This window comes from Pongo abelii, chromosome 17 (assembly GCF_028885655.2).
Source record: "Pongo abelii isolate AG06213 chromosome 17, NHGRI_mPonAbe1-v2.0_pri, whole genome shotgun sequence".
NCBI classification, from domain to species: Eukaryota; Metazoa; Chordata; class Mammalia; order Primates; family Hominidae; genus Pongo; species Pongo abelii.
The window spans coordinates 21456003-21481273 of NC_072002.2; the positions used below are offsets into that span (position 1 = coordinate 21456003).

The window sequence follows — 25271 nt, forward strand, 5'->3', positions numbered from 1 at the left end:
AGAACAGAGACTTGGAAGACGCTGCGAATACTGCAGAATATTGTGTGTATCCTATCATTCAACAAAAACAGAAGCAAAAAGTGTCAAACACTTTTTCAAACTGCTATTGAGAGAGCAAAGGAAAACACATTATTATTTTGTCAAACTCAGTCACCACAGCAGCCTGAGCCCTTGACTGCGTTGGCCTTCAGCTCTTGACTGCAAAGGTAAGTTCACTGCCTGCAGTGGTTTGGGAGTTTATTGCCTCCCAGGAGTGGAGGCAAAGCCTCGGATTACCTGGAGCATGCTCACCTGTGAAAGCATTTGTAGCCTGAAAACCAGCTTCCGGCATACTGCTCCCCGGACAAGCCTGTGCTCCAACTCTTGCGCTGTCCCGTCGAGGAAGCCGCCGGGCGAGGCTCAGGTCACTTCCATCTTAGCCTGTCCGAGTCCATTGCTCTGCTGGGCCGGCCTCTGGGAGCATCCGCGGCCCACCTGCCCGGCTCTGGCGCGGGCGGGCGGTACCTGGGTGTGGCACCTGGGCGGCGGCGGTCCCCGCTCCCGTCAGCCGTCCAGCCAGGGCGCGGAGGCCATGGCGCGGGTGGAGGGGCTGGCCCTCAGGCCCTCAGAACACGGGCGCCCCTGGCCACGCCGCTGCCAGCATCCTGCAGAGTCGCACCTGCACGCGGGTGCTCCTGGTCCCAGCCGCGGCTCTCTGTGCTCCGCCTCTGAAACTGAAAAGCAAGAGGTCACTTTCCTGATGACCAGCAGAAGCATTACAATTAACAGGCTTATAGAGGCCAGAAAGGAAAAGCCACGCAGCTGCCTCCACGACCCCATTGCGGGCATGGGGGCTCCCACAGGGGCTGCCAGGGTGGGAGGAGCTCCACCTGCCCCCAAGGCCACAGCTATGCTCCTCCCAAGGTTCAAATGTCCCTCCTGGGCCATTCTGCCCTCACAGACACCCTGGGGAAGAAACTCATTTCTCAAGCTGGTTCCCAAGGCCTTAGACTGGGGTCTGCGGTGCACTGCCACTGGTCAGCACTCCAGGAAGAAAATGCAGGACTTGCATGGAGCAGTTTTTAAAAGTGATTCTATCTATCTATCTATCTATCTATCTATCTATCTATCTATCTATCTATGAATGACAGGGTCTCACTAAGCCGCCCAGTCTGGCCTCAAACTCCTGGCCTCAAGCAATCCTCACACAGGGCTTGGCCTCCCAAAGTGCTAGGATTATAGGCATTAGCCACCATGCCTGGCCTAAAAAGGGATTCTTAAAAGGAAAACAAACGCCTACATTAACTTTTTAGTGAGAATAGGAAGGAAAAGCAAATTTAATCTATAAACTGCTCCATATGTTACATAATAATAGAAGCATTTTGCCTGTAATCCCAGCACTTTGGGAGGCCAAGGCAGATCACCTGAGGTCAGGAGTTCAAGATCAGCCTCACCAACATGGAGAAACTCTGTCTCTACTAAAAATACAAAAAAATTAGCCAGGGGTGGTGGTGTATGCCTGTAATCCCAGCTACTCGGGAGGCTGAGGCAGGAGAATCACTTGAACCTGGGAGGTGGAGGTTGCGGTGAGCCAAGATCGTGCCATTGCACTCCAGCCTAGGCAACAAGAGCGAAACTCCATCTCAAAAAAAAGTAGTAGAATAATAATAAAAGCATTTTACAAAATGTTTTTCAGATATTTTAATGTTCCATTAAACATAAAGCAATATTAACAAGAATGTCAGAAGCCCAAAGGATCAGACTTTTAAAACAGAATCCTGAATATCAATCTCCAATATTTAGGAAAAGAAACCTCTTTTATGTTATCACTTCATCCTAATCAATTTAAAACCAATTTTTAGAAAATGTAATCTCATTCTTCTTTTTCATCATCGAACTAAAGAAAAAGAACTTAAGAGAACAGAGCACAGAACAGAAAGGAGCCCTCTGTTAACCACATGTTGCTATAAACAGAAGGTAGTGAAGTAACACATCACTGATATATACTAATTACAAGGAGTACATTATAAATTAATGAAGTACTTTAATGATACTAAGACATCCAATTCTATTACCTTCATGTATCTATAATAACATTCTCAGTTAATGAGGTATGGCCCAGTAGGAGTCCTCAAGTTTAAAGAACAGGTAACATTTTAATTAAAAAATAAATTATTTGTGTAAATGGTGGCTTTGAAGTGCTTGAAAATGTGAGAAAACATTTTTTCTCTGAATTCTAACATTCCATCTAAAAACGGCCAACACGCAGGTCCTACAGGAACTTCGGAAGAAAACTAGTTGCACTAGCATCATGAACTTTGGGAAATGGAATTTATCCTGCCAGATAAAAACAAAAGCCCACCTGCCCTAAAGCTTTGATTTTTCTCTGCCCTTTTCTATGATGCTTTTGTTGTGCAAATATGCTAGACTTTATTTGTTCTCATTCTCTAAACTCAGAGAGAAAACCAAACTGCAGGGAGGTTTTTGCTGTTGTTTTATTTTAGGATTTTTGTCTATTTGTTTCATTGCAGAAGTCATGCTACCTCACTTTTTTAAAAATCAGGTTATCATAAGGAAATAATCAACAGAATGAAGAGACAACCGATAGAATGGGAGAAAATATTTGCAAGCCATACTTCTGATAAGGGCCTAATATCCAAAGTATATAAGGAACTCAAACAACTCAGTAGCAAGAAAACGAATAACCCAATTTTTAAAATGGGCAATAACCTGAAAAGACGTTTCTCAAAAGAAGATATACAAATGGCTGACAGATATATTAAAAAACGCTCAACATCTCTAAGCATCAGGGATATGCAAATTAAAGCCACAATGAGATATCACCTCACACCTATTAGAATGGCCATTATCAAAGACAAAAGATGAGAAGTATTGGCAAGGATGTGGAGAAAAGGGAACCCATGTATGCTGTTGGTGAGAATGAAGATTGGTACAGCTATTTCAGAAAACAGTATGGAGGTTCCTCAAAAGACTAAAAATAGAATCACCATATGATCCAGCAATCCCACTGCTGGGTACATATCCAAGGAATTGAAATAGGTATGTCAAAAATATATCTACACTCCTGTGTTCATTTCAGCACTATTCACAATAACCAAGATACGGAAGCAACCTAAGTGTCCTTCAGTGGATGAACACATAAAGACAACATGGTATGCATACACAATGGAGTACTATACAACCTTTAAAAAGAAGAAAACTCTGTCATTTGCAACAACATGGATGAAACGGGAGGATATGACGCCAAATGAAATAAACCAGGAATTGAAAGACAAATACTACATGATCTCACTTATAGGTGGAATCTGAAAGAGTCAATCTCACAGAAGGAGGGTAGAAAGGAGATTACCAGAGGCAGGGGGAAGAGCGATGAAGAAAAGGGAAATGTTGATCAAACATACAAAAGTTTCAGATGGACTGGAGGAATATGTTTTAGTGATGTACTGCATTGCATGGTGACCACAGTTAATAAAAAAAAGTATCACATATTTCAAAATTGCTAAAATAATAGATTTTTAACATTCTTACCACAAAAAATGATAAGTTGTGAGGTGCTGGATATATTAATTCATTTGAATTGAATATTTCTACCATGCAGACATATACGAAAACATTACATTGTACCCCACATATATGCAGTTATTATTTGTCAAAAAATTAATTAGAAAAATGAAGTTATCATACATCCCACATGTCAAAAGGCTATGGGAAAGACTGAGGCCAATGTGAATCAAAATAGAAGAAACAACCAACTTCCCAGTTTTCTTATGCTGGCTTAATCACCCCCACCAATCCTTAACTTTACATCTTCTAAAAGAGAGGTTGGACACAGGTGTGTAATAGCTCCCATGAGGTCTAAGCGTGGTCATGGCCAGGATTTTTAGGACAGTGATGTGTGCGGTTCCCAACAAAAGCAGGATGAACGCAGCTGTGTTACCGCATCAATGGATAACGTGCCTATTCCTATATACACTCTGAGCCTCCCCTAATGCAATTTTCAAGGTAAAATGCAATTATAAATGCTGTAAAAAGTCTTCTTCCTCACTGCTGGCAACAAAGATTAGCGACCCTTTCTAGGAATACGCAGCAGAGGTGCAAGCTTCGTTCTGCTCAGTGAAAGACTGTGACCACCCAGAAGGGGCCAGAACCCAGCGGCACTCAATAAGTGTGGCAGGTGACCAACAGGCAGGGCAGGGTGGGTGATCAGGACCCAGAGAAAACTCTGAGGGCCAGCACAGTCAGCAGAAGCCTGCAGGCCTTGTTCTGGACAAGACGTGTGCTTTTAGTTTAGAAACCAACCAGCAATCGGCACGGCCGTGCTGGGCATCTGTGGAGCAAACACATGGAAGTATAAGAGTTGGAGGAGCTGAACAAATGCTGCTTGCCAGCCGTCCCGCCAATCTTCTGCTCTCGTGAGCCTCCTGCTCATGAGCTGCCACTCAGCTTTCCAGTCTCAGCCCAAACAACCCTCCCTGGAGATGCTTCTTTGATGGCCCCCAGTCTAAGTCCAGACCCTGCTACGCAACCCGCAGCACCTGGTCAGCTTCCCAACACATCTGCAGTTGCGACTCCACACGCGTGTCCTGATTGCACCATGCCTGCCCGTCTCCCCCACAAGTGCCATGAGAGCAAAGGCAGTGGCCAGCAGATCTTCCAGTTCCCCTTGGCACCCAGCAGGTGCCCAGTAAATACGTGTTTCCTGAGCGAACACATAAGTGAAGGAAGGCACTTATGTGAAGCTTTCCTGAGTACTATACCCAGCACAGAGAAGGCTCAGCAAACACCTACACAATTAACTCAGCCCCAGCTGCGCCTGGCAAGGGGCATTTCCCAGGTGGAGGTGCTGCTCCTCAGCCTGCTTGGCTGGGACCCTCTGGGCTGGTTTTCCCACCACCCCACTAGAAGAGTCGAGATGATGATTACAAGCGGTGAGCCTGCTGCACTTACACTTCCCACAAAGTCCTATCCAGCAAAGGCCTTCAGAGGTCATTGACTTAAATGCCCTCAGGCTACAGAGAGACAGCAAGCGCTGCCCCATGGAGGCTCAAGAACTGCGCCCAACACTGGCAGCAGGAGAGCAGGACTGACCCTGGGCCTCTTGCCCTGAAGGCACTGCTTCCCATGCTACTCCTGAGGCCCAGGAAGCTCCCTAAACCCAAGTGGCTTAAATCAAGAGAGAAGAAGAGGGGGCAATACAGGAAGAGGCAACTTACCCAGAACACAAGGTCACAGTCAAGATCCCCCCCAAGGCAGCAAGCACATGGTCATCATTCTACACACACACACACACACGCACGCACACACACGCACACACACACACGCACACACACACACACACACACGGAGGTTCTATTTATACTGGGAAGATGGGCAGGACTAACCAGGAAATAAATTAATTCAATATTGCACTTGAAAAATGTCATTAAGTCCCTCCCATAACAGAGCAACAGTTACTAAGGAAATAGAGCACGTCAAATGGAAAAACACCCCCACAGGAAGGGACATTTTAAAAACATGAACACTCACAAACCTAACCAAGTAAGTTACAGGGTATGTCTGCCTTACCAGTTATTCACAAAAACTTATATGAAACGCAGTCCTCCTCAGAGTCATTCAGGAATAAAAACTGAACTGTGTCCGTATTATATCTTTCATTAAAAGACACTGTAAAAACAGACACATGGGGTTCAGGAAATGTGAGGGTCACACACGGGCACAGAGGCCAAAATCCAACGGAGAAGTGAAACAGCCTTTTTTCCAAAATCAGGTAGCATTCAAAAAACCGTAGTGCATAAAGAATTGACGCTGCAGTTTCATTTTTTATTTCCTCCTGCTGTGGACAGACTGTTTCGCTGGCGGAATGTCGGTTACCTAGGTGACAGCTCCACAGCCGCGGCGACCGCTCCAGGCCCCACAGACGCTCAGGGCCGAGCCCCGGCCTGTGGATGCCGATCCCTGGCCACTCTACCCACCAGAGAAGTTCCAGGGAGAAAGGAACACTGCAAAACAAAGAGGTCATTCTAAACCTTGGCAAACTGGGGCTCTGTTGCAAAATTTAAAAAAAAATAAAAATGACCATGTTTGAGAGCTGCACTGCACAGCTCACCTATGCATCATCTCACCCTATGTTCAATTAGGATCAAAGAGACAAAGGGCTTGTCATGAGACAGATGGGCGAAAAAGTGGGAAAAAGACCCTTGAGAAGCTATTTCCAACTTGAGCTGGGACCAGGTGTCCCTCCAAGGGAGATGTCACACATCTCCATGTGAGTGCCTCAGAGCTCATGGATAGTGCAGACCTTGGCAATGGCCAGTCAGTCTCAAGATCTCCTAACAGTAAAGAAAAGGAGGTGCTACAAATAAAACACCTCTGCCTCCAGGCAGCCAGCCGTAGGCGGAGAGCCCCAGGTAGGGACCCACCCTGCTTCTGGTACCTGTGGTGACTCCCGGCCCTGGCTCCCATCTCCTCTTTTATACAATGAGGAGGTGAAACTGGAGGTCCCTCCCATTCCAAAAAGTCCCCTACGGCCATGTCTCTGGCCGAGAGAGAGAGGGCAAATGGGCATAAAAAAGGACACAGTGGGGGGGCACGGTGCCTCACGCCTGTAACCCCAGTGCTTTGGGAGGCTGTGGCAGGAGGATCACTTGAGCCCAGGTGTTTGAAACCCGCCTAGCCAACATAGGAAGTCCCCATATCTACTAAAAATATAAAAATTAGCTGGGCATGGCTGTGCACACCTATACTGGAGAGGCTGAGGCAGGAGGATTGCTTGAGCCCAGGAGTTCAAAGCTGCTGTGATCTGTTATTGCATCACTGCACTCCAGCCTGGGCAACATAGCAAGACCCTGTCTCTTCAAAAAAAAAACTAAAGAGAAACAAAAGAAAGGGAAATAGTGCAGAAGCACGGAAAATCCACATGGAAACGCAAATCTGAGAGCAAGTCAGAGAAACAGGCTGTCTATAGCCAGGGAAGACTGAGTTGGAGTGTGATGAATTTTTCATGCTACTTTTCATCTCTGTGATGTGGGGGTGCAAAATAACATGTAGCTTTTGTAACACAACCTCCAAGCCATCCTCACCCCGGGTAGCTCAGTGGGATCTGGTTACTTGTTCAGGGTAATGTAGTTTAGGGTAGTGTAGTGCCTTGCTGTAGGTCACCAATTCAGGAAGCAAGTACAAAATCCAAAACATCTGATTCAAAGACACAGACAGGCTGCAAACAGGAAAAGCAATAATTATATTAGAACATTCTTTAAAATGTCACCTTGACAAATCCGACACGTGATAAATCCTGAGGCTATATTCAAACCAAGTTGGAGAGAGTTCTCCCCAAAATAAACAGGATAACTGTCCTTAATGCATTAGTAAGTCTATAATTATCGACTCATATGATCTAGCAGCAAAGGAAGCCGCAAGGAGTCATATATCCGACCCCTGTGCTTTGTGGAGGAGGCGATCCAGAGGCTCAGGGAGAGGGGACAGGTTGAAGGTGAGTGGGGGAGGAATGGAAGCCAGGGCTGGAACCAGGTGTCTGGATCCTGGCCCAAGATTCCAGTTCCACTGTCCACACACAGCGGCCACAGGAGACACTGGCTCAGGAGGGAGAGCCTGCAATGCTAGGAAGACAGCCGTGCACACCTGCACCAGCCGCTCACTGGGAATCAGGGAATCCTGGGAAGATCTCCACTTTCCAGGGCCCGAACCAGGCCATTCCCACAGCACCCACATGCACAAGGGAACGGGAAAGGGTCAGGGCTTGGCCCAGGGGCAGATGATCCCTGAGCAGATGTGCATTCTGGTCTGAGCACATCACAGACACCTCCACTGTGGCCACCAGCCAAGAAGAGGAAATGCGCCCCCCAACCCGGCCCCACCCCTGTAGAGGTTCCGCTCCCACTGTGGCCTGGCGTGAGGGCTCGGGCTGACGGGCAGGGGGCTGGTGGGCAGGGGCAGGCCTCTGCAATCCTCCACACCCAGGGATCTCCCCCACTCCAGCTTTCTTCAGATAAAATCAGCTTAAAATGGGCATGACAGGCGAACAAGAAGGGGGTCAGACCGTAGGCTAACAAGTGTGGGCAGGAAGGGTGGGGGAGCTGTCTCATTCTTTGGTGGGAGTAGAAAAGAATATGAACCGACAAGCTGTTTGTACGAAACAATTTTCATCCCCCTTGCCAAGCCACTCCTTGCTGTCAGCTCACAGCAGGCTTCCCTGGGACACCTGTGCCAGCCCACAGTCTTCCCTGCTCTCTGGGCTGCAGGACGCCACCAAAGCTGCATCTCTTCATTCAGTATTTCAACAGCTATTTGTGGGGTCATTACTCTGGCGGGCACTATTTTAGGAGCTGGGGAGACAGCAGTGAGCAAAACAAACCAAGCTCCTGTCACCATGGGGCCCAGATCCTCGTGTCTCGTCTGCCTCTGCAGGTGTTTCTGGACAACGCTTCCTGATTATCCTTGGCATTGACCGTGGGGACGAGAATACAACAGGTACCCAATAAATGCTGACTGTACCGCACAGAATTCTAGCTGAGCCTCAGCTAGGTCACCTCCTTTTTAATCTATGGCCTCTGTCCTGCATCTGGGCACCACACACAAGTGGCTGCTGGCCTGGGGGTGCCCCATGGGGGACATCGTGGCTGGGAGTTTACTGCACAGGCAGTGCCCAGCTCCACGCTGTTTCAAACATGCTCATACAAGAGCCTTATACGAAGCGGCCAGAGGACAAAAGTCTGGGCTCTGGCCACATTGGGTTCACCTCATTCTAGGCTGTGTGTGACTTACGCAGTTACTTAAAGCCCCTGAGCCTCAGTTTCCTTGGCTGTAAAATGGAAGCAATGATGGCACTGGCCTCATACAGCCATCGTGTATGTAATGAGAAAACACAAACAAAACCCTAGATCTAATGAGGGCTGGAGAAGTTAACACCCCTCCCAAATTACTACAACCCGCCTCGGAAGATGGCCGATGAAATCATGTCTCTAACACGTCTCAGCCCACCCTCTTCCAGTTCTTATCTGACCCAACTGGATACAACATCGGATTTATCTCCTAGTTCCCCTGCTAATTTGTCTTGATTTTTTTTAAAAGTTCCCAATAGATAAAAATCAAAGCTCAAATCATTCCATGCCAGCTAAAATTAACAACAGAGAGAAACAGGAGAAAGGATACAAAATTAGAGAAAGTGTGTGGGTGAGGTTTTTGGTATGAAATGTGGTAGAACAGTAGAAGAGGAAAAAATGTCAAGAAAGAAACTTGCCTTTAAAAGGAAAAAGATAGAGGCTCTTGATATTTGATTGGCTTTTTTTCATGTTTTCATACTGAAATATAACATTTAAAAAGCAGCAATAGAAAGAAAAATAATAAATTTGACCAAGTTTTTACATATCCTTCTCGGAAAATCATCACGCAGGGTCCTGTCTGCTGTTCTTCCGTCTCTTTTCTTGTGTGGTTTGTTCCCTTGGTAAAGTGCTGACCTTTTAAGTTCTTCACATGCACCTCTCAAGCTTCCACACAGCCCTGAGAACGAAAGATGGCACAGAGAGGACAACAAACCACCCTTCTGACAAGTAGGGTGCTCCCCGTGCCCCTCTGCCGGGCGAGGCAGCCTGTGAACCTGCAACTGTCCCCAGGAGCAGCTGTCACAGAGTGCAGGCAACTCAGGGGAAGGCTGCCTGGCCCCTAAATAATGGGGCCACACCAGGACACGCAGCAAAACACCCTACACCTTAAGGCTCAGACAAACTGATCAGCAATAAAACAGCCAATGTTCCCTACAGAAATGAATGATCAGAGTCATTTTAGTCGCCTGTGTTCACAAAGCCTCCTAAGCATTCCTTGTTCACCAAGCTCCAAACCAGCTCCACAAGTGCCTCTTAAATCAAACACACAGGAACAGCTGAGCTTTCATGAAGCACTTCTGTCTCATTTGCTGACATTCATTATCTGAGGAATATATATTCCTTTAGGACAAAGAAAAGCTGTCCACTTTATATAATTTTTCACAACTCAGTATCCATTTCAAGGTGAGTGGGGGTGGACAGAAATGCTCCAGTAAGACTTTTCTTAGATATTTCCCGGGGAGAGTCTGTGTTGTCTGGGATGGTCCTGCAAGGCTCTGCCTATTGCTCCATGCAACTTAATGTAGGCTCAATGGCGGGTCACGCTCGCAAAGCTCTTGGGACTGGCCAGCAGTTTGTGCTCTGGCAGAATGACGACTCCTCACTGCCTGAGTATGTCCATTATGACAAACGATAGGGGAAGTCCCACTTTCCTCTGGAGAGAGGAAGCGGTTTCTATTGCCTTCAGAGGAGAAACAGATACAGGCCCATCTGATATCCTCTTAGAACTTAACCTTCAGTTCAACCACTCTGCTATTTCTCCCATTTAAGGGAACCAGAAGAAGAAATAATTTGCAGTTAATCGTGTGCCACCCTAGGAAAGTCATGGGTTGTACAACCATCTGGAAGAAGGCACAGGCACTCATCTAAGAGCTAAAAGATAACCTCTAGACCAGCCTTTCCAAGAATGACTTGCAATTCAAGCAGCAAAGCCATCATTGGGGCAGACCAACTTATGGAAACAGACGTGACGCAGCCTAGTCAGTTCATGTAGGTGAAATAACTTAATCTGGCCACAGAAATCCAAGGAGATGCATATTTCAGCAGATGTCTGAAGGACAGAATGCAAAACAGTGCTGTCAGAGGTTGGCTCTGGCATTGATGTCACCGGCAGTGAGCGGGCCCAAGAGTGTAACAGAGGAGCTCTTGGGTGTGACACACAACATCGAACGCCACCTGCAGGGCCCGGCACACTAAGCCTTCTGACGGGCAGTCCCGACTCCACGCACCTTCAGGGAGCACTGTGAGAGCTTCCTGACTTCCTGCAAGGCCAGGCGAGGCAGGATGTGAAAGGGCATCTGTCCCCAGGAGCGGTTGTCACAGAGGGCAGAGAACCCAGGGGAAGGCTGCCTGGTCTCTAACTAATGGGGCCACAAACCCCACCGCTGTGTTCTGGAGGCCTCCGGCCAAGCAGAAAGAGTTCATTAGACCAATTTCCACTGCCTTGGTAACAAAGGCCCGTGCGTGTGCTCTCACACAGGAAAAGCAAGTGAGGGTTATTCATGGGGAAAGCACCACAGACAGGTACCATGTGTCCCGCTAGGCAGCCCAGGCAGCGGTAAAGACACGTGCCCTCCTGGAAGACAGAACTGGCCCCTCTGGAACCGCATGTGATAGTGCAGTCTTCCACAGCACCAGAGGCTGAGGGTGTGCTGAGTTTGCTGGGCTTCAGAGGCACTGATTGGCAACTGCAGGAGCCGTCTCATCCTGAGCTGTGCCCTCACCCGCAGAAGAAGCCCGTGTATACCTGATGCTGAAAGGATCTGTCTGTCTTACATGTCCACCGTCAGATCCAGGCAGGAGAATTCCTGGGATCCACCAAAGAAAACCACAGGACGCCGCTGGCAAGAGGGAATATAACCGCCATGCTTGGCAGCTGACGCCGCTGTTCATGGGGATGCACAGGCTCTGAGAGGCCTTTCATGATCTAAGCGACCGTGGGCCGCGCCAGCCTGACCGCCGACTTCCTCTGCATGGAAAGTCGTGTCTTCTTTAGATTTTTCTTTTTCCCTCTCAGAATCTGGCCCTTAATTTATTCCCTTCCCCACTGGAGTCGACAAGTAGGAATCGATTTATTCCAACCCCTACTCTGCATGGAGACCTGAGCACATTTCTTCAGACAGAGGCCAGTGCCCGCAGAGCCTGGGAGGACAGGCAGGGAGGGGCAGCTTTCCCACAACAGACAGAAACCTCGTGCCTACCCTCCCTCCCAGAGTCTGATGAAGTGAACACAGTTCCCTCAAATGGCAAGAACGAGGACTTGATTTCACTCCTCCAAGGAAAGTAAGCTGCTGCCACTTTCACCAAGATAATCTGAGCCACTGTTCCCCAAATATCCCCAATACCCCAGGCAATCACCAAAACTATGCTCTATTTTTACTTAAAAACTAAATAATTAACAAATACACTTGAAATCGGGAAACACACATACGCCAGTGGACAAGACCAGCGTTGAAGAGCAAGGTGCTGGCAGGCGGGAGGAAACGAGGAGGAGAAGGCCTCCCACCAGGTGCAGGATCCCTGGGAGGGAGGAAGAGGGTGCTGTTCCCTGACTGTACAGAGGGAGCGGAGGGAAAAGTAGAGCACCATGATTGCCCCAGTAAACTCCACTCCATAACTGAACACTCAGAGCGTTCGCTCAGGCCAGGGCCTGCTTAGATTAGAATTTAGCTTTTCATCTTCAAATACTGAAATAGGTCAGCATCATTTTACTTTGTCCTTACCACCAACCCAAGCCTCCCCATCTCACTCAGCTTCGGCCCTGCCCTGACCCAGCAGGCCCTCATTTCTAGCCCAACACACAGAGCCAGCTGTGACTCACTCGCACTGCCGAGCCACAGGGATTCCCCACGTCGGAGAAATCACTCCTATCGAAATGACTCATCTCCTCACTTCCTTTGAATAAAAACATGTTATTATGTTCAATAAACCCATACAAGAAATAATAACTAAAGATGGCATTTAAATAACTTATACCAACACCTAAAAATGGCTTCCTGGAGGAAAAGGGAATGACTGGCACTTTCAAGGATATTTTCAGACCTCCTCCTTTTCTCCTCCTTTTCCACTGGCCTCTCCTCCAGATGAGTCCTGGCTGCATTCAGAGCTGCACGGACCCCTGGCCTAGAGGTAAACTTGGGCAAAGCAGGTTTTACAGTGAGCACAGAGGCTGCCATCAAAATCTAAAAGCAGTCTAGCTGCTCCACTATCGTCCCCTTCCCTTCTAGTTCCCATGGAAACAGACCTCAGATCGCCAAAAACCGGGTAAAGATAGCACCATGCCCAGTGTTCCCGCAATCTGTTTCCATGGGAACAGGAAGGGAAGGGAGTGGAGGCTGGGTGGCTAGACGCCTGCAAATCTCCATCCCCATCATGGGGCTGCAGACGGCACCTACACACAGGTCCAGGGCCTGGGGTGCTCTTTAGGAATAAGATGTCCACTGGGGATGGAGTCCTAAAGGTGAGGCTCCCAGCAGCTGGGCTGTATAATTGAAGCTGCTGCAGACTTCCAGACACACACCCAGCAGGTGCCTGGCCTTCTCAATCGCCCCTCAGCCAACAGGGACGACCATTTCAGAGCAGGGGTCCCACGCCTTGCTGGGTGGCAGAATCACCCCAGACCAATTGAATCACTATCTGTGGGGGCTGGGGCAGGACTCTGCAGTGTCTCTTCAGCTCCAAAGGTGATTCTGATGCACAGCTGTTCTGGGAAAGCGATGATCCAGACCAGAGCTTCCTGAGATTAAGGTGCCTGCGAATTCCGGGGATGTGGTGACTACAGATTCGGTTCAGCAGGTCCGGGGCAGGGCCCAAGAGGCTGCATTTCCAACCACCTCCCAGGGGATGCTGATGCTGCTGGGGACCACATCTAATTAGTGAGATTCTAGACTCCAGGTTCTTTGGCTCTAGAACCTTCTCCACAGACCAACAATGGACAGACAGCCACTCCTGCATGAGAGCTTGCTCCCATCGGCAGCCTGCAGTCCACGACCCAGCTCCGGCCTCCACAGGAGACTGTGTGGGGTCAGGGCTGAGAGGGCTCCCGCCTCCATAGGAGCCTGTGTGGGGTCAGGGCTGGGAGGGCTCTGGCCTCTGCAGCACCCTCCGTTACCTGTGCTATCCCAAGAGACGACCTGTGTGGGTCAGAAGGTAACGAAACAGCCAACATTTACGTGTAATTATCAGGGACACATGACATCACCTCCAAGTGTGATTTCTCTAAAAGGTAAAAGCAAATTCCACGTGGTTGAGGATCAAACGTACACATTTTTTCTAAATATTTCACACATTTCCACACGTTTGCATGGTGGAAATATGTGAAATATTTAGAAAATATTTATAAATGTAGACATATTATCAAAGAAGAATGGAACTGTACATGTGTCATTTTAAAAGAAATGAGAGAATTTTGGAAAACTCTGGAATTTATTATAAAAAATAACTAAGGTAGCTTTAAAATCCAGTCTAAATGAAAATGTACAAGGTAAAAGTATACTCCACGTTTCAGCTAAAAGTGTGCTGTGTCACAAAAAAGTAGCATTTACTTCTACACTGAACTGCAAAATACCACATAAACTGCCAGGTACTATTCAAAAGCAAGTTACTGATTTTCTATCCATTTTGCTTAAATATAAAAGGGGAGCTATTTCAGTTTGTTTTATTAAATACACTGTCTCCTTCAAAAAGCATGTATTAATCTTTGAAAATGAAAATATGAGCAAAGATCTCAACTGTCAATCATTGAATTATAGTGTAAGCTTACTCGAAAAAATAATCTTCTGATTCTAAAAATGCAAAAGAGGAAAAATCAATTATTTCATTAGTCAGCACACAAGCAACAAAGATAGCTAAGCGTTTCTACACAATCCTGTAACTGTGAGCAGCTAAAGAAAACATTGAACATACAGTCTGTGACGCACATTTTCATTCCACTGAAGCAAAAATACACATATATTTATACATATGTGTATAATGTCATACACAAACTTAAAAAAAGGCCATGAGTTGGTGTTGAGACCCAGTTGCTTTTTAGGTTCTCAAAGCGTATAAAGCCAGAGCGCTACAACTGCTGCGATGAGAAAAGGAAATCAAAACAAGGGATTTCTGCCTTTGCTCAAAAGACACACACACACACACACACACACACACACACAAACAAATTAAACAGTTGTGGTAGAGGATGCCAAAGGAATGTGAGCTGTTAAGAGTTCCATTAAAAATGATAAAAATAATTGGGAATAAATACAGAGATGTGCTTACACCCAGCTCCACTGAAATCTGTTAGTCTGCGAGACCCTAGCCAGAATATCCGTTGTTGATATTTATTGTGTACATGTGTTTACTTTGAGTTTACATGAAGACGCAACTGGAGCCCAGACAGCAAGCTTCCCACAAAGGCCCAGATGGTGAACGGTTCTGCACAGGCCATGCCGCCTCGGCCCCTGCTCCTCTGCTCTGCCGAGAAGACAGGGACACAGCCCCAACAGACAACACACAAGCACATGGTGTGGCCACATGCCAATAAAACTTTATTAACACAAACAAGCCCTGGCCAGGACATGGAGCATGAACATGAAGTGCTGAGCACCAGACCATACCCTCCTCTTCTTCAGTGAAATGTCTTATTCAACTTCCATTCCACAGCTTCAGGGAAGGGAGGGGAAAAACGCTGCAGAGCTGGCCTCACTTCGGTGTCTCAGTCACCCTGGAGGAACCTCCAGGACACCCAGACAGCCTAGCATTCCCAGCACGCCCATCCCAGCTCTGTACAGCTGCCACCAATTAACATAAATAATTGCTTGTTGTGTGCTGTTTTGTTCTCTGTATTTTTCTTGCATTCATCTTGTCTCTTTCATTTCTTCTAATAGTTCAAGGACAAGGTGTTTTTATTTGCATTTTCCCTTAGAATTTAGCTTAGTGTTCAGCACAAGATACTGCTGACAAGCAAATCCTCTCTTCCTCTCAAAAGGTAGGTAAAAGTAAGGCTAAACAGGAAAAAAACTACACCACCTTTACGTGTACCCCCAAGGCAACTGTGGTAAAGAGGAACAACCTCCAGGTCTGCCCTGCGAAGACCAGGTGCACAGGGGTGTGGCTGCCAGCACGTCCTGAGGGCAGGGACCGGCCTTTCTGATGGCTTGCCTGGCAAGGGCACAGGGCAGTGCTTGGTGAATTTGACAATAGATCAAGTGTGATGAAATACATGGTAAACTAACCTTTTACATTTGAGCAGAATTATGGCATTCAGGAATTAAAACTGCTCTTAAATAGCATCCACTTTAACTCACTGTCCCGTGTAAGTAGAAACCATGGCTTGAGTGTCTCTAGACACTCGAGGGCTGGGTCCAGAGCACAGTAAAAGCAGGGTAAATCTAATGCTGTTCTAAACATGACACAGAAACTCCTGCTATTTAAGGATTCCTATAATGAAACTTCCCTCATAAATAAAGACATGAATTAGTAAAAAGATATTTGTTCCTAAATTCAGCAGTTCCTTGACTGTGGGTTCTCTTTCTCTCTTTCTCTCTCTCTTTCTCTCTTTCTCTCTCTCTCTTTCTTTTGAGACAGAGTCTCACTCTGTCACCCAGGCTGGAGTGTAGTGGTGTGATCTCGGCTCACTGCAACCTCCACCTCTCGGGTTCAGGTGATTCTCCTGCCTCAGCCTCCCAAGTTGCTGGGATTACAGGTGCACACCACCACGCCCAGCTAATTTTTTTGTATTTTTAAGGGAGACGGGGTTTCACCATGTTGGCCAGGCTGGTCTCCTGACCTCAAGTGATCCACCCACTTTGGCCTCCCAAAGTGCTGGGATTACAGGTGTAAGCCACCGCGCCCGGCCGACTGTGGGTTCTGATGTACTCAGCCTCCCTAGTGGACAGTGTACCAGTGCACTCACAGGGTTTACACTAGGGAGTACAACAGTTCACGGCAACGTGGCGGCAAGTGCATAACATTTGTGAAGTGGGCTCCAGCAGCAGCAGGGCGTGGAACACTGGGCCTCCTGGGGCAGCCCCCCATTCTTAGAGGTGATGGCAGCAGTCAGCCCACACCCGCAGCATTTCCCAGCCCTGGCCCCCTATCTCAGCCTCTCTGTGGTTGCTCCTCCTGGAGCCTGGGCATGAGAGGAGCACAGCAGTCCCACAGCCACCTGTGCCAGAAAGGAGAGTCTTCCCTCAGCCTCCTATCAACGCGCCCACAGGCACCCGGGTTCTCAGAACAGAGTCCGCCAGGAGCCACGGCTTAGTCTGAAAATTCTGGCAATGTTTTCCGGAGAGAAAAGGTAGGCATTGAAAACATGAAGAAGGCCGGGTGTGGTGGCTCATGCCTATAAACCCAGCACTTTGGGAGGCTGAAGCGGGGAGACCATGAGGTCAGGAGTTTGAGATCAGTCTGGTCAAGATGGTGAAACCCCGTCTCTACTAAAAATATAAAAATTAGCTGGGTGTGGTGGTGCGTGCCTGTAGTCCCAGTTACTCCAGAGGCTGAGGCAGGAGAATCGCTTGAACCCAGGAGGCGGAGGTTTCAGTGAGCCAAGATCCCACCACTGCACTCCAGTCTAGGAGACAAAGCAAGAATCCATCTCAAAAACAAACAAACAAACAAAAAAACCATGAAAGAGACGCTGCCTACATCTAAAGGCAGCATAAGGCCCAATGTCACAGAAAATGACAGTCTCCATGGAGCACTTCCCGCGGTTTCTCTTCCACAGAGCAAGAAATGGAAAGGGTGCCAGCTCCTTATTAAACTACATGATGCCGCTGTAAAGTCCCCGACACAGAGCAGGTCCCACCAGAGTCACTGGGGGCATCAACACAGTCAGCTCAAATCAGTAAAGGCAAAGTGAAAATTAGATTTAAATAATGTCTTTAAGATGTGGTTTCACAGGTCCATCCTCAGCCTGTTCCCGTCGGTGCCCATCCAGCACAGCAGCAGAGACCACAAGCCCCACCTCCGGACTCTGGACTCCATGTTCCTACAGGACAATGCTTTCCAAACTTCGGACTGCAACCCATTAGTGGGCTATGAAGCAAACGCAGGAGTAAGAACCAATACATCTCAGAAGGTGAGGGCAAGTTCTTCTCCAGAAACTTCTGTGCAGTGGTGTATGAATGTGTGCTGGCGCATGTATTTTGCACTGTGACTCACAGCCCTGATACAAAACCCACTTCTTCCTGGAGAATACTTTGCTATGGACACAGCTCCCTGCGTGGCAGGCCACCTGCAATCAGGAATTTAATTAGTGCGTTGGCTGAGGATTAAAACTGTCCATGCATTGACTATTCCACGCTAATGGAGACGCATACTAGTGGCAAGAGCGCAAAACCTCCCCAGAATCCCCCACAGCTCCAAGCCACGGCTCGCTCCTGGGTGGCAGGCGTGGCCAGGCTGCAGGGCGGGGCTGAATTACCCTTCCAGTTGCCTCTGATTTGAGAGGAAACAGCAGGCGTGGGAGGAGGCATCTGTGTGTGTAAGCCCACGTGGCGTTTATTACCAGACGCCTGGCATCAGAAGAAAAGACACCGAGGAAAGGATATTTATCTAAAGAGCATGAAGTTCACACTCAATATTTACTCAGAGGGAATCAGAGCATTTATCCAAGGTGCTGCAGTGCAGGGGCGGCTCTCAAAACACACATCTGCTCAGATCGTTTCTCTGCTTAGAACTCTTCAAAGGCTCCCCAGTGCACTTCAGATGCAGTGTACACTCCGGGGCACCTGTGGCTTCTCACGGTCTGAACACTGCCTCCCTTCCCCTCTCATCTCCCTCCACCCCAACTGGAGACCCCGTGCCATGCTCTGGTCATCCTGAGTACACCAGGAGGCGCCCACAGTGCCCCTGCCAGCAACTTTCTCACCAAGACCATGGCAGCCCACCCAACAGCCCACTGAGGCCACAGGCCCCCAGGCTCCCCCCACACGTGCCCTCTTACAGAGCGCGTAACACCTGGGCATATTTTTCCCTTTTCTGTCTCCACCAGGCTGGACAGCTCCTGGAGGGCAGAAAATGCATTTCATTCCTACACCTCCAGCACCAAATACAGGTGCTCTATAAAACTTACTAACTGAAAAATGACCAGATCACCCTAAGAAGGTGAGTAAGTGGTCACCATGATCAGTTTCCATGTTCCCTGCCTGTGAGCCCGGCCTCAGCCTGGGGTAAAAACACACGGTCCTCCCATAGCCAGCTCCCATAGTCTGCTTCCACATTCCTTCTATAGCCTGACGTCCAGCTCACCACTGACACACACAGACAATGACTGAGCTGCCTCTGGCAAAAAAAGATCATGGCTCGGCCTGGCACGGTGGCTCACACCTGTAATCCCAGCACTCTGGGAGACCAAGGTGGGAGAATCGCTTGAGGCCAGGACCGCTGAGTCCATGAAGGCCAGGTCTCCTGCCACCTTCCCCATGGCCCTGGGCCTCTCCAGTCTCCAGTGTCCCCAGGTAACAAAGCTGGGACTTGAAGCCTATCAGAGTGCCAAAGTGTATGGAAGAAAGAATTCAGGAAGGGTGCAAATTAAGCTAGTCATCAAACAGCCTACACAAAGTTCAGGTGAGCCTTTGGCCATGAGCATCCTCCAAAACTGAAGGTGCTCCCAAATAACCTGGTCCCCCAAACCCACATAAAAGTGACTGGAGAAGTCATCTCAATGACGTAGGTGCAGGAGGCACTCTGTGAATGCATGGAAGGGCATCTGACACACAGCAGGCTCACCCCCAGGGGAGATGGACAGGTGGAGTAATGGATGGATAAAATCAGAGTTGCTTTCGGTGGGAAAGCTGCTTTATGCCTATGATTTTAGTATGTGTTCACTTTAAATATGAAGTTCTGGTGTAGGCAAGGCTGTGCATAACTGCAGCTCCCTACACAGAAAGCAGGCATCCCTGAGACAGGCTGGGGCAGTGCACACCTCACATGCCCACAGTGCTGAGCCCACGCCTGCTCTCCAGATACCCAGGCCTCCGTCCTCTGCAGGGCCCCTGACTCTTCCGTTCTTCCTCTCTTGTTCCTTCTTCCTCCTCAGCTCATCCCCCAAAGTCCCACACTCAGCCTCTTGTCGGCTCCCTCTAGAAACTTGGCTTCCACACCAACTGTGCACCAGTGCCACCAAACCTGTCACCTGGTGCAGGAAGCATCCCCTAGGCTCCACACCTTTATCTTCTAGCTGCCTCCTAGAAAGGCTCACTCGCACTGCCCCAGACATACCTAGGTCTAAGAAGCCAAAAACAGACCCTTCCTCCCACATCTGTTCGCTATTTTATTTTATGAGACACGTTCTCACTCTGTCACCTGGGCAGGACTGCAGTGGTGCTGTCATGGCTCACTGCAGCCTCGACTTCTCAGGCTCAAGCAAAACTCCTGCCTCAGCCTCCTGAGTAGCTGGGACCACAGGCACACATCCCCATGCCCGGTTGTCCCCTCTTGATACACCCCTTAATAGCACACCCCCGCACCCCACTGTCCCCTCTCTCTCAGTACATCCCTTGAAAGCACATGCCCCCAAGCCCCGCTGTCCCCTCTCTCAGTAAACACCTTGACAGTGCATGCCCCCCGGGCTCAGCTGTCCCCTCTCTCTCGGTATATCCCTTGACAACGTGTGCCCCCGTGCCTGGCTGTCCCCTCTCGGCACACCCCTTGACAGCAGATGGGGCTACCCGGCCCTGCAGCTGCTTGCCCACCCTCTCAGCCACCGAGTGGCCTGCAGACCCTCTGTCCACTTGCTTGGCACTGCCACAGCCGCCTTGCTGCAGAACCTGGGCCCCGGCTCTCTGCCTGGACGGAAGCTGCCTGTTGTGCACTGAATCCTTCCTGAGCATACAGTGCACCTCCAAAACCTGCCAGGCTCTTTCCTGCCCCATGGAGTGCCCCACACAGGTCAATGCCTGAGACCCCCTCACCCCCTTTCCTGCCTGCCAGTCCCCGTGTGTTCTGCATAGCGGGACCTCGTCTCCCAGGCCCCTCTGCCCCACCTGCCACCCACACCACCTGACACAACTCCCTCACGCTGCCACAGCGGTTCTGACTCTGTGTGAACCAAAATCATCTGAGGAGTTTATTTCAAAGATTCCAAGTTCCACCTCCACTGGTTGTAACGGAGTGGGGCTGGAGGGGATTGCAAAGCCTCCTTCCCACAGCCACAGGACTTCCCTATGGACAGAAAATAGGACTGTTCTGTGTGACACCCAGTTTGCATCTCCCTGTGGGCAAATGTCCTACGAGTAAATTGACCTCATGCTGAAACGTACTTCCTGTAAAAGCCCATTTGGTGGATGTGATTTCATTCAAAGCACTGCCTGTCCAGAAGTCACCAGGAGTCCCTAGTTTTATGTATTTCTTTATTTTGACCACAAGGATCAGAATGAGGACCAGCGAGCAAGAAATATGGGAAGACAGGCCTCAACGCACTGACAAGAAACACGCCAATGTGTCTTTGTTCTTTAATAATTAAGAACCATGCAAGACTGAAAGGGCAGCCTCATGAGCCATCAGCACCCATCACCGCGGTGCTGGAGAGAGGCCAGTGGCCCGTGGTGGGTGCTGAAGAACCCAGCCATTGGATGGGACTGCAGCAGCTAACGCCCTCCACCCCCAAATGACTTCACAGAAACAGTAACTGTGTACAGGTTAACCTTTGCTACATCCTCAGAGCCCTGAGGGCAGCAGTGACCTCAAAGACATGTCCTGATGAACGGTTCTGATGCCAACCTTAAGGTTAGCCAGGACCCAGATTCCCACAGAGGCCGTCTACAGACAGAGGTCAGGAGCTAAGGCCAATATTCACCAATCGTACCTTAAAAGTGGGACTTAAATCCCAAGTATTCTTGCTACTAGAAGCAAGAAGCTCTGAAGTTTTTTATTTTGAGAGGGATCAAAGACAGAATCCAGATGATAAAGATGAAACAACCTTCATATTTATTCAGAAGGATTTTTTTCTGTTGAAGTTTCAGTATCAAATCAATACATTCCAGACCCTGATCTCCAAGAGTATATCTCCCACAGTGGTCAATTCAGAGCAAAGAAATACTGATCTTCAAAAGATCCAGTATTTAAATTTAGCTGAGCATCTGGCAAGCCGGTTTTTCCAGAGAGAAGAACCTGGGAGTCATCCTGTTAGTGGTCTTTGGGGAAACAATACCAGGAGGAAACCATGCCCGGGATTATCCTCTCTGCCTGCTGAGAAGCAACCAGGGTCTCTTCCCGAACACTCATTCATTGTGAGATCAACACATCATTTCCTGTGAGCTCAGGATTTACAGACACAGACATTTACTTCGAATTTCAAATAATCGGACAAGGCGTGGTGGCTCACACCTGTAATCCCAGGGCTTTGGGAGGCCAAGGCAGCAGGATCATTTGAGCCCAGGAGGTCGAGTCTGCAGTGAGGTATGATTGTGCCACTGCCCTCCAGCCTGGGCGAAAGAGTGAGACCCTGTCTCTTTAAAAAAATAAAATAAGGGCCAGGCGTGCTAGCTCACGCTGTAATCCCAGCACTTTGGGAGGCCGAGGTAGGTGGATCAGAGGTCAGGAGTTGGAGACCAGCCTGGCCAACACGGTGAAACCCTGTCTCTACAAAGATACAAAAAATTAGCCAGGTGTGATGACGGGCGCCTGTAATCCCAGCTACTCAGGAGGCTGAGGCAGGAGAATCACTTGAACTTGAGAGGCGGAGGTTGCAGTGAGCCAAGATCATGCCACTGCACTCCAGCCTGGGCAACAGGGTGAGACTCTGATTCAAATCAATCAATCAATCAGTCAAATAATCAGTGTATCCTTGTGGTCAAAATAAATAATACATAAAACTCAGCTAGGGAATCCTGGTGACTTTGAGACAGGCAGTGCCTTGAATGAAATCACATCCATCAAATGGGCTTTTACAGGAAGTACATTTCAGCATCAGGTCAATTTAGCCTTAGGACATTTCCCCACAGCGATATGCTGTGTGAGAACTGTGTGTTGGCAGAAAAGGACACCGTCATGGAGGGGATTCACATGCACAGGCTGTCTTCTAAGTGACACTATCCATTTTTCTTATGCACAAAAGGTGGAGAATGTTCTTTATAACGGATTTCACCATTCTCACAGCGCACTACAAATATTGACAATTATCACTTCCACAACAGCCTGACTTTGTGCTAGACTCAGCTGTCTTGGTTCATCCTCAGGTGGCATTAATGAATACACATGAGGGAAGCCAAGTTTTCCCAGCATCTCTGTGAGAAGACAGCACCCAGACTTAGTTAATGGAGCTTTCTATTTTAGAGACTCATGGAACCAGCTCTCAAGGTAAAAAGCAAAAGATTAATGCTGGAAGCACGGACAGTGTGGCCATACAGGAGCTCCTTCCAAGGACAGGCATCCGCTCCTTCTCTCCAGGGGAAAGAATAAACAAAGCAATGCAAACGCGTTTCCGATGACTCCTAGCTATGTTCACCCTTCCCTGTCTCCCTCCATCACTCCCACTGTCTGCATCACGGCCTGAGCAGCTTCTTTAGTTACTTGTACTGCACAACTCAGCAGCACCTGCATTGCTCACTAGCTGCTTTCAGGGTGTGTCTTGTCTCCCCGACTAGCCTATAAGTTGCTTACAGACAAGGACACTGTCCTGTGCTCTTCGCCCCCATCACACTTTGCACACTTCAAACACACGAGTGAAACTGCATTGAACACTGAGCTGAACCTTTCCCGCCTGTTTAGGCTGGCTGCTTCCTTTCCTCCATGAGGAACTACTGAAAGACTTCTGCACACGAGTATAATACCACTCACAGCATCGCCAGCTTCAGGTATGCAGGAAATACAGAACAAAGTGCGTCCACTGAGGATTTTCAAATTTATTTGCTACTTGCATGACATGGCCCCTCCACACACAAAAAAATCAAATAATAGAACTGGGTGTGGCAGCTCACACCTGTAATCCCAGCTATTTAAGAGGCTGAAGTGGGAGGATCACTTGAGGACAGGAGTTCAAGACCAGCCTAGACAACATAGTGAGATCCTATCTTTACAAAAAATTTTTTAAGAAATAAGCCAGGTGTGGTGGCACATGCTGTTAGTCCCAGCTACTCGGGAGGCTGAGGCAGGAGGATCGCTTGAGCCCAGGAGTTTGAGGATGCAGTTAGCTATGACCACACCACCGCACTTCAGCCTGGGTTGACAGAGCAAGACCTTGTCTCTTAAAAAAAAAAAATCAAAGAATACATGTCATTATAGAACATTTTTCTTAAAAAGCAATAATGGCAATAATGTTCACTGTGGAAAAAAATGGAAAATACAGATAAGTAAATTAAAACATTAATACTCATAACCCCATGACCAAAGTTAACCAATGTTAGTAGCTTGGCATGTCTCCTTCAGAGCAGATGATTCTGCATATATATCTTTTGCCAAAAATGGTATCATGTTACAAATATTATGATATGATATTTTCACTTAATATATATTAAAACTTGTTTTATGCTGATTATACTTATTCTTTAAAACAGAACATTTCTATGACCTCAGTATACTTCAGATCAAACTTTCAAAATTTATGTTTACTACTTTAAAGCCTGCTCACAAGATCAGGTCTAGCAGAGATGCCACAAGAAACAAGCATAGTACATGGCATTATTTAGAGACTTTTGAACCTGACAAGCACTGAAAAAGCCAAGTGTGGTGCTGCATTACAATTCCACTAAAAGAGTGCTCTAGTGCTGTTAATTTGCCAATTAAAATGTTTCACATCTTTAAAAATGAGACTGATTATAATTATAAAGACTCAAGGTATCTGTGAGACCACAACCAATATTTATTTTATTTTTATTTTTATTACATTACTCCTCCTGACACTACATATTTTATCATGGAAATGAGAACTAGCATCATCATTGTCAGCTGTCAAAACAGTTCCTGAAAACCAAGGTCATAAGCCAACACCAATCCAAAGACAATGTGATAGTTAAAAATGCAAAACTGTCCTCAAAGCTGACTCCTAGGCTCCTCTGACACGATGCATAACAGGTTTGGCTTTGTTTAGACAAAGCTCTTTTTGGCACTGGAATAATTAAAACACACCCTTGCACACTTGAGAAATCTGTTTGAATTTCCACTCTCCCCTTCCCCGGTGCAGCCTGAAGACCTTCGTTAAGGGAAACAACATGAAGCCTGCCCACCTAACCACCTCCTTCTCCATTCTTTTCTTTTTTTTTTTTTTTTTTTTTTTTTTGAGAGAGAGTCTCGTTCTGTCGCCCAGGCTGGAGTGCAGTGGCGCGATCTCGGCTCACTGCAAGCTCCGCCTCCCAGGTTCACGCCATTCTCCTACCTCAGCCTCCCGGGTAGCTGGGACTACAGGCGCCCGCCACCACGCCTGGCTAATTTTTTTGTATTTTTAGCAGAGATGGGGTTTCACCGTGTTAGCCAGGATGGTCTCAATCTGCTGACCTTGTGATCCACCCACCTCTGCTTCCCAAAGTGCTGGGATTACAGGCATGAGCCACCGTGCCTGGTCCCCCTTCTCCATTCTTAGTGTTCTCCAGCCTTTGCTGCCAGTTGGCATTTTTATGACTAACCTGATAACTAATGACAGAGCACAGAACTGGTTAGAAATATGATCCATTTTTCCCCAAAGGTGAGTTGGGCTCTCATATCTCAAGCAAAGAAAAAAAAATAGTTTTCTAA

The 25271-nt window shown here is 48.0% G+C and overlaps 1 protein-coding gene across 3 annotated transcripts in view; it reads right to left on the reverse strand.

Annotated features, from left to right (window-relative positions):
* The window catches only part of LDLRAD4 (low density lipoprotein receptor class A domain containing 4), a 430850-nt gene that overhangs the window by 261288 nt on the left and 144291 nt on the right, over nucleotides 1-25271 (reverse strand). For all 3 annotated transcript variants that reach the window (XM_024235957.3, XM_054537609.2, XM_054537608.2), the window contains exon 3: nucleotides 292-713. In XM_024235957.3, the coding sequence (XP_024091725.1) occupies nucleotides 292-331 (40 nt within the window). In that variant the 5' untranslated portion in view covers nucleotides 332-713. The remainder of the gene's footprint in view (nucleotides 1-291; nucleotides 714-25271) is intronic.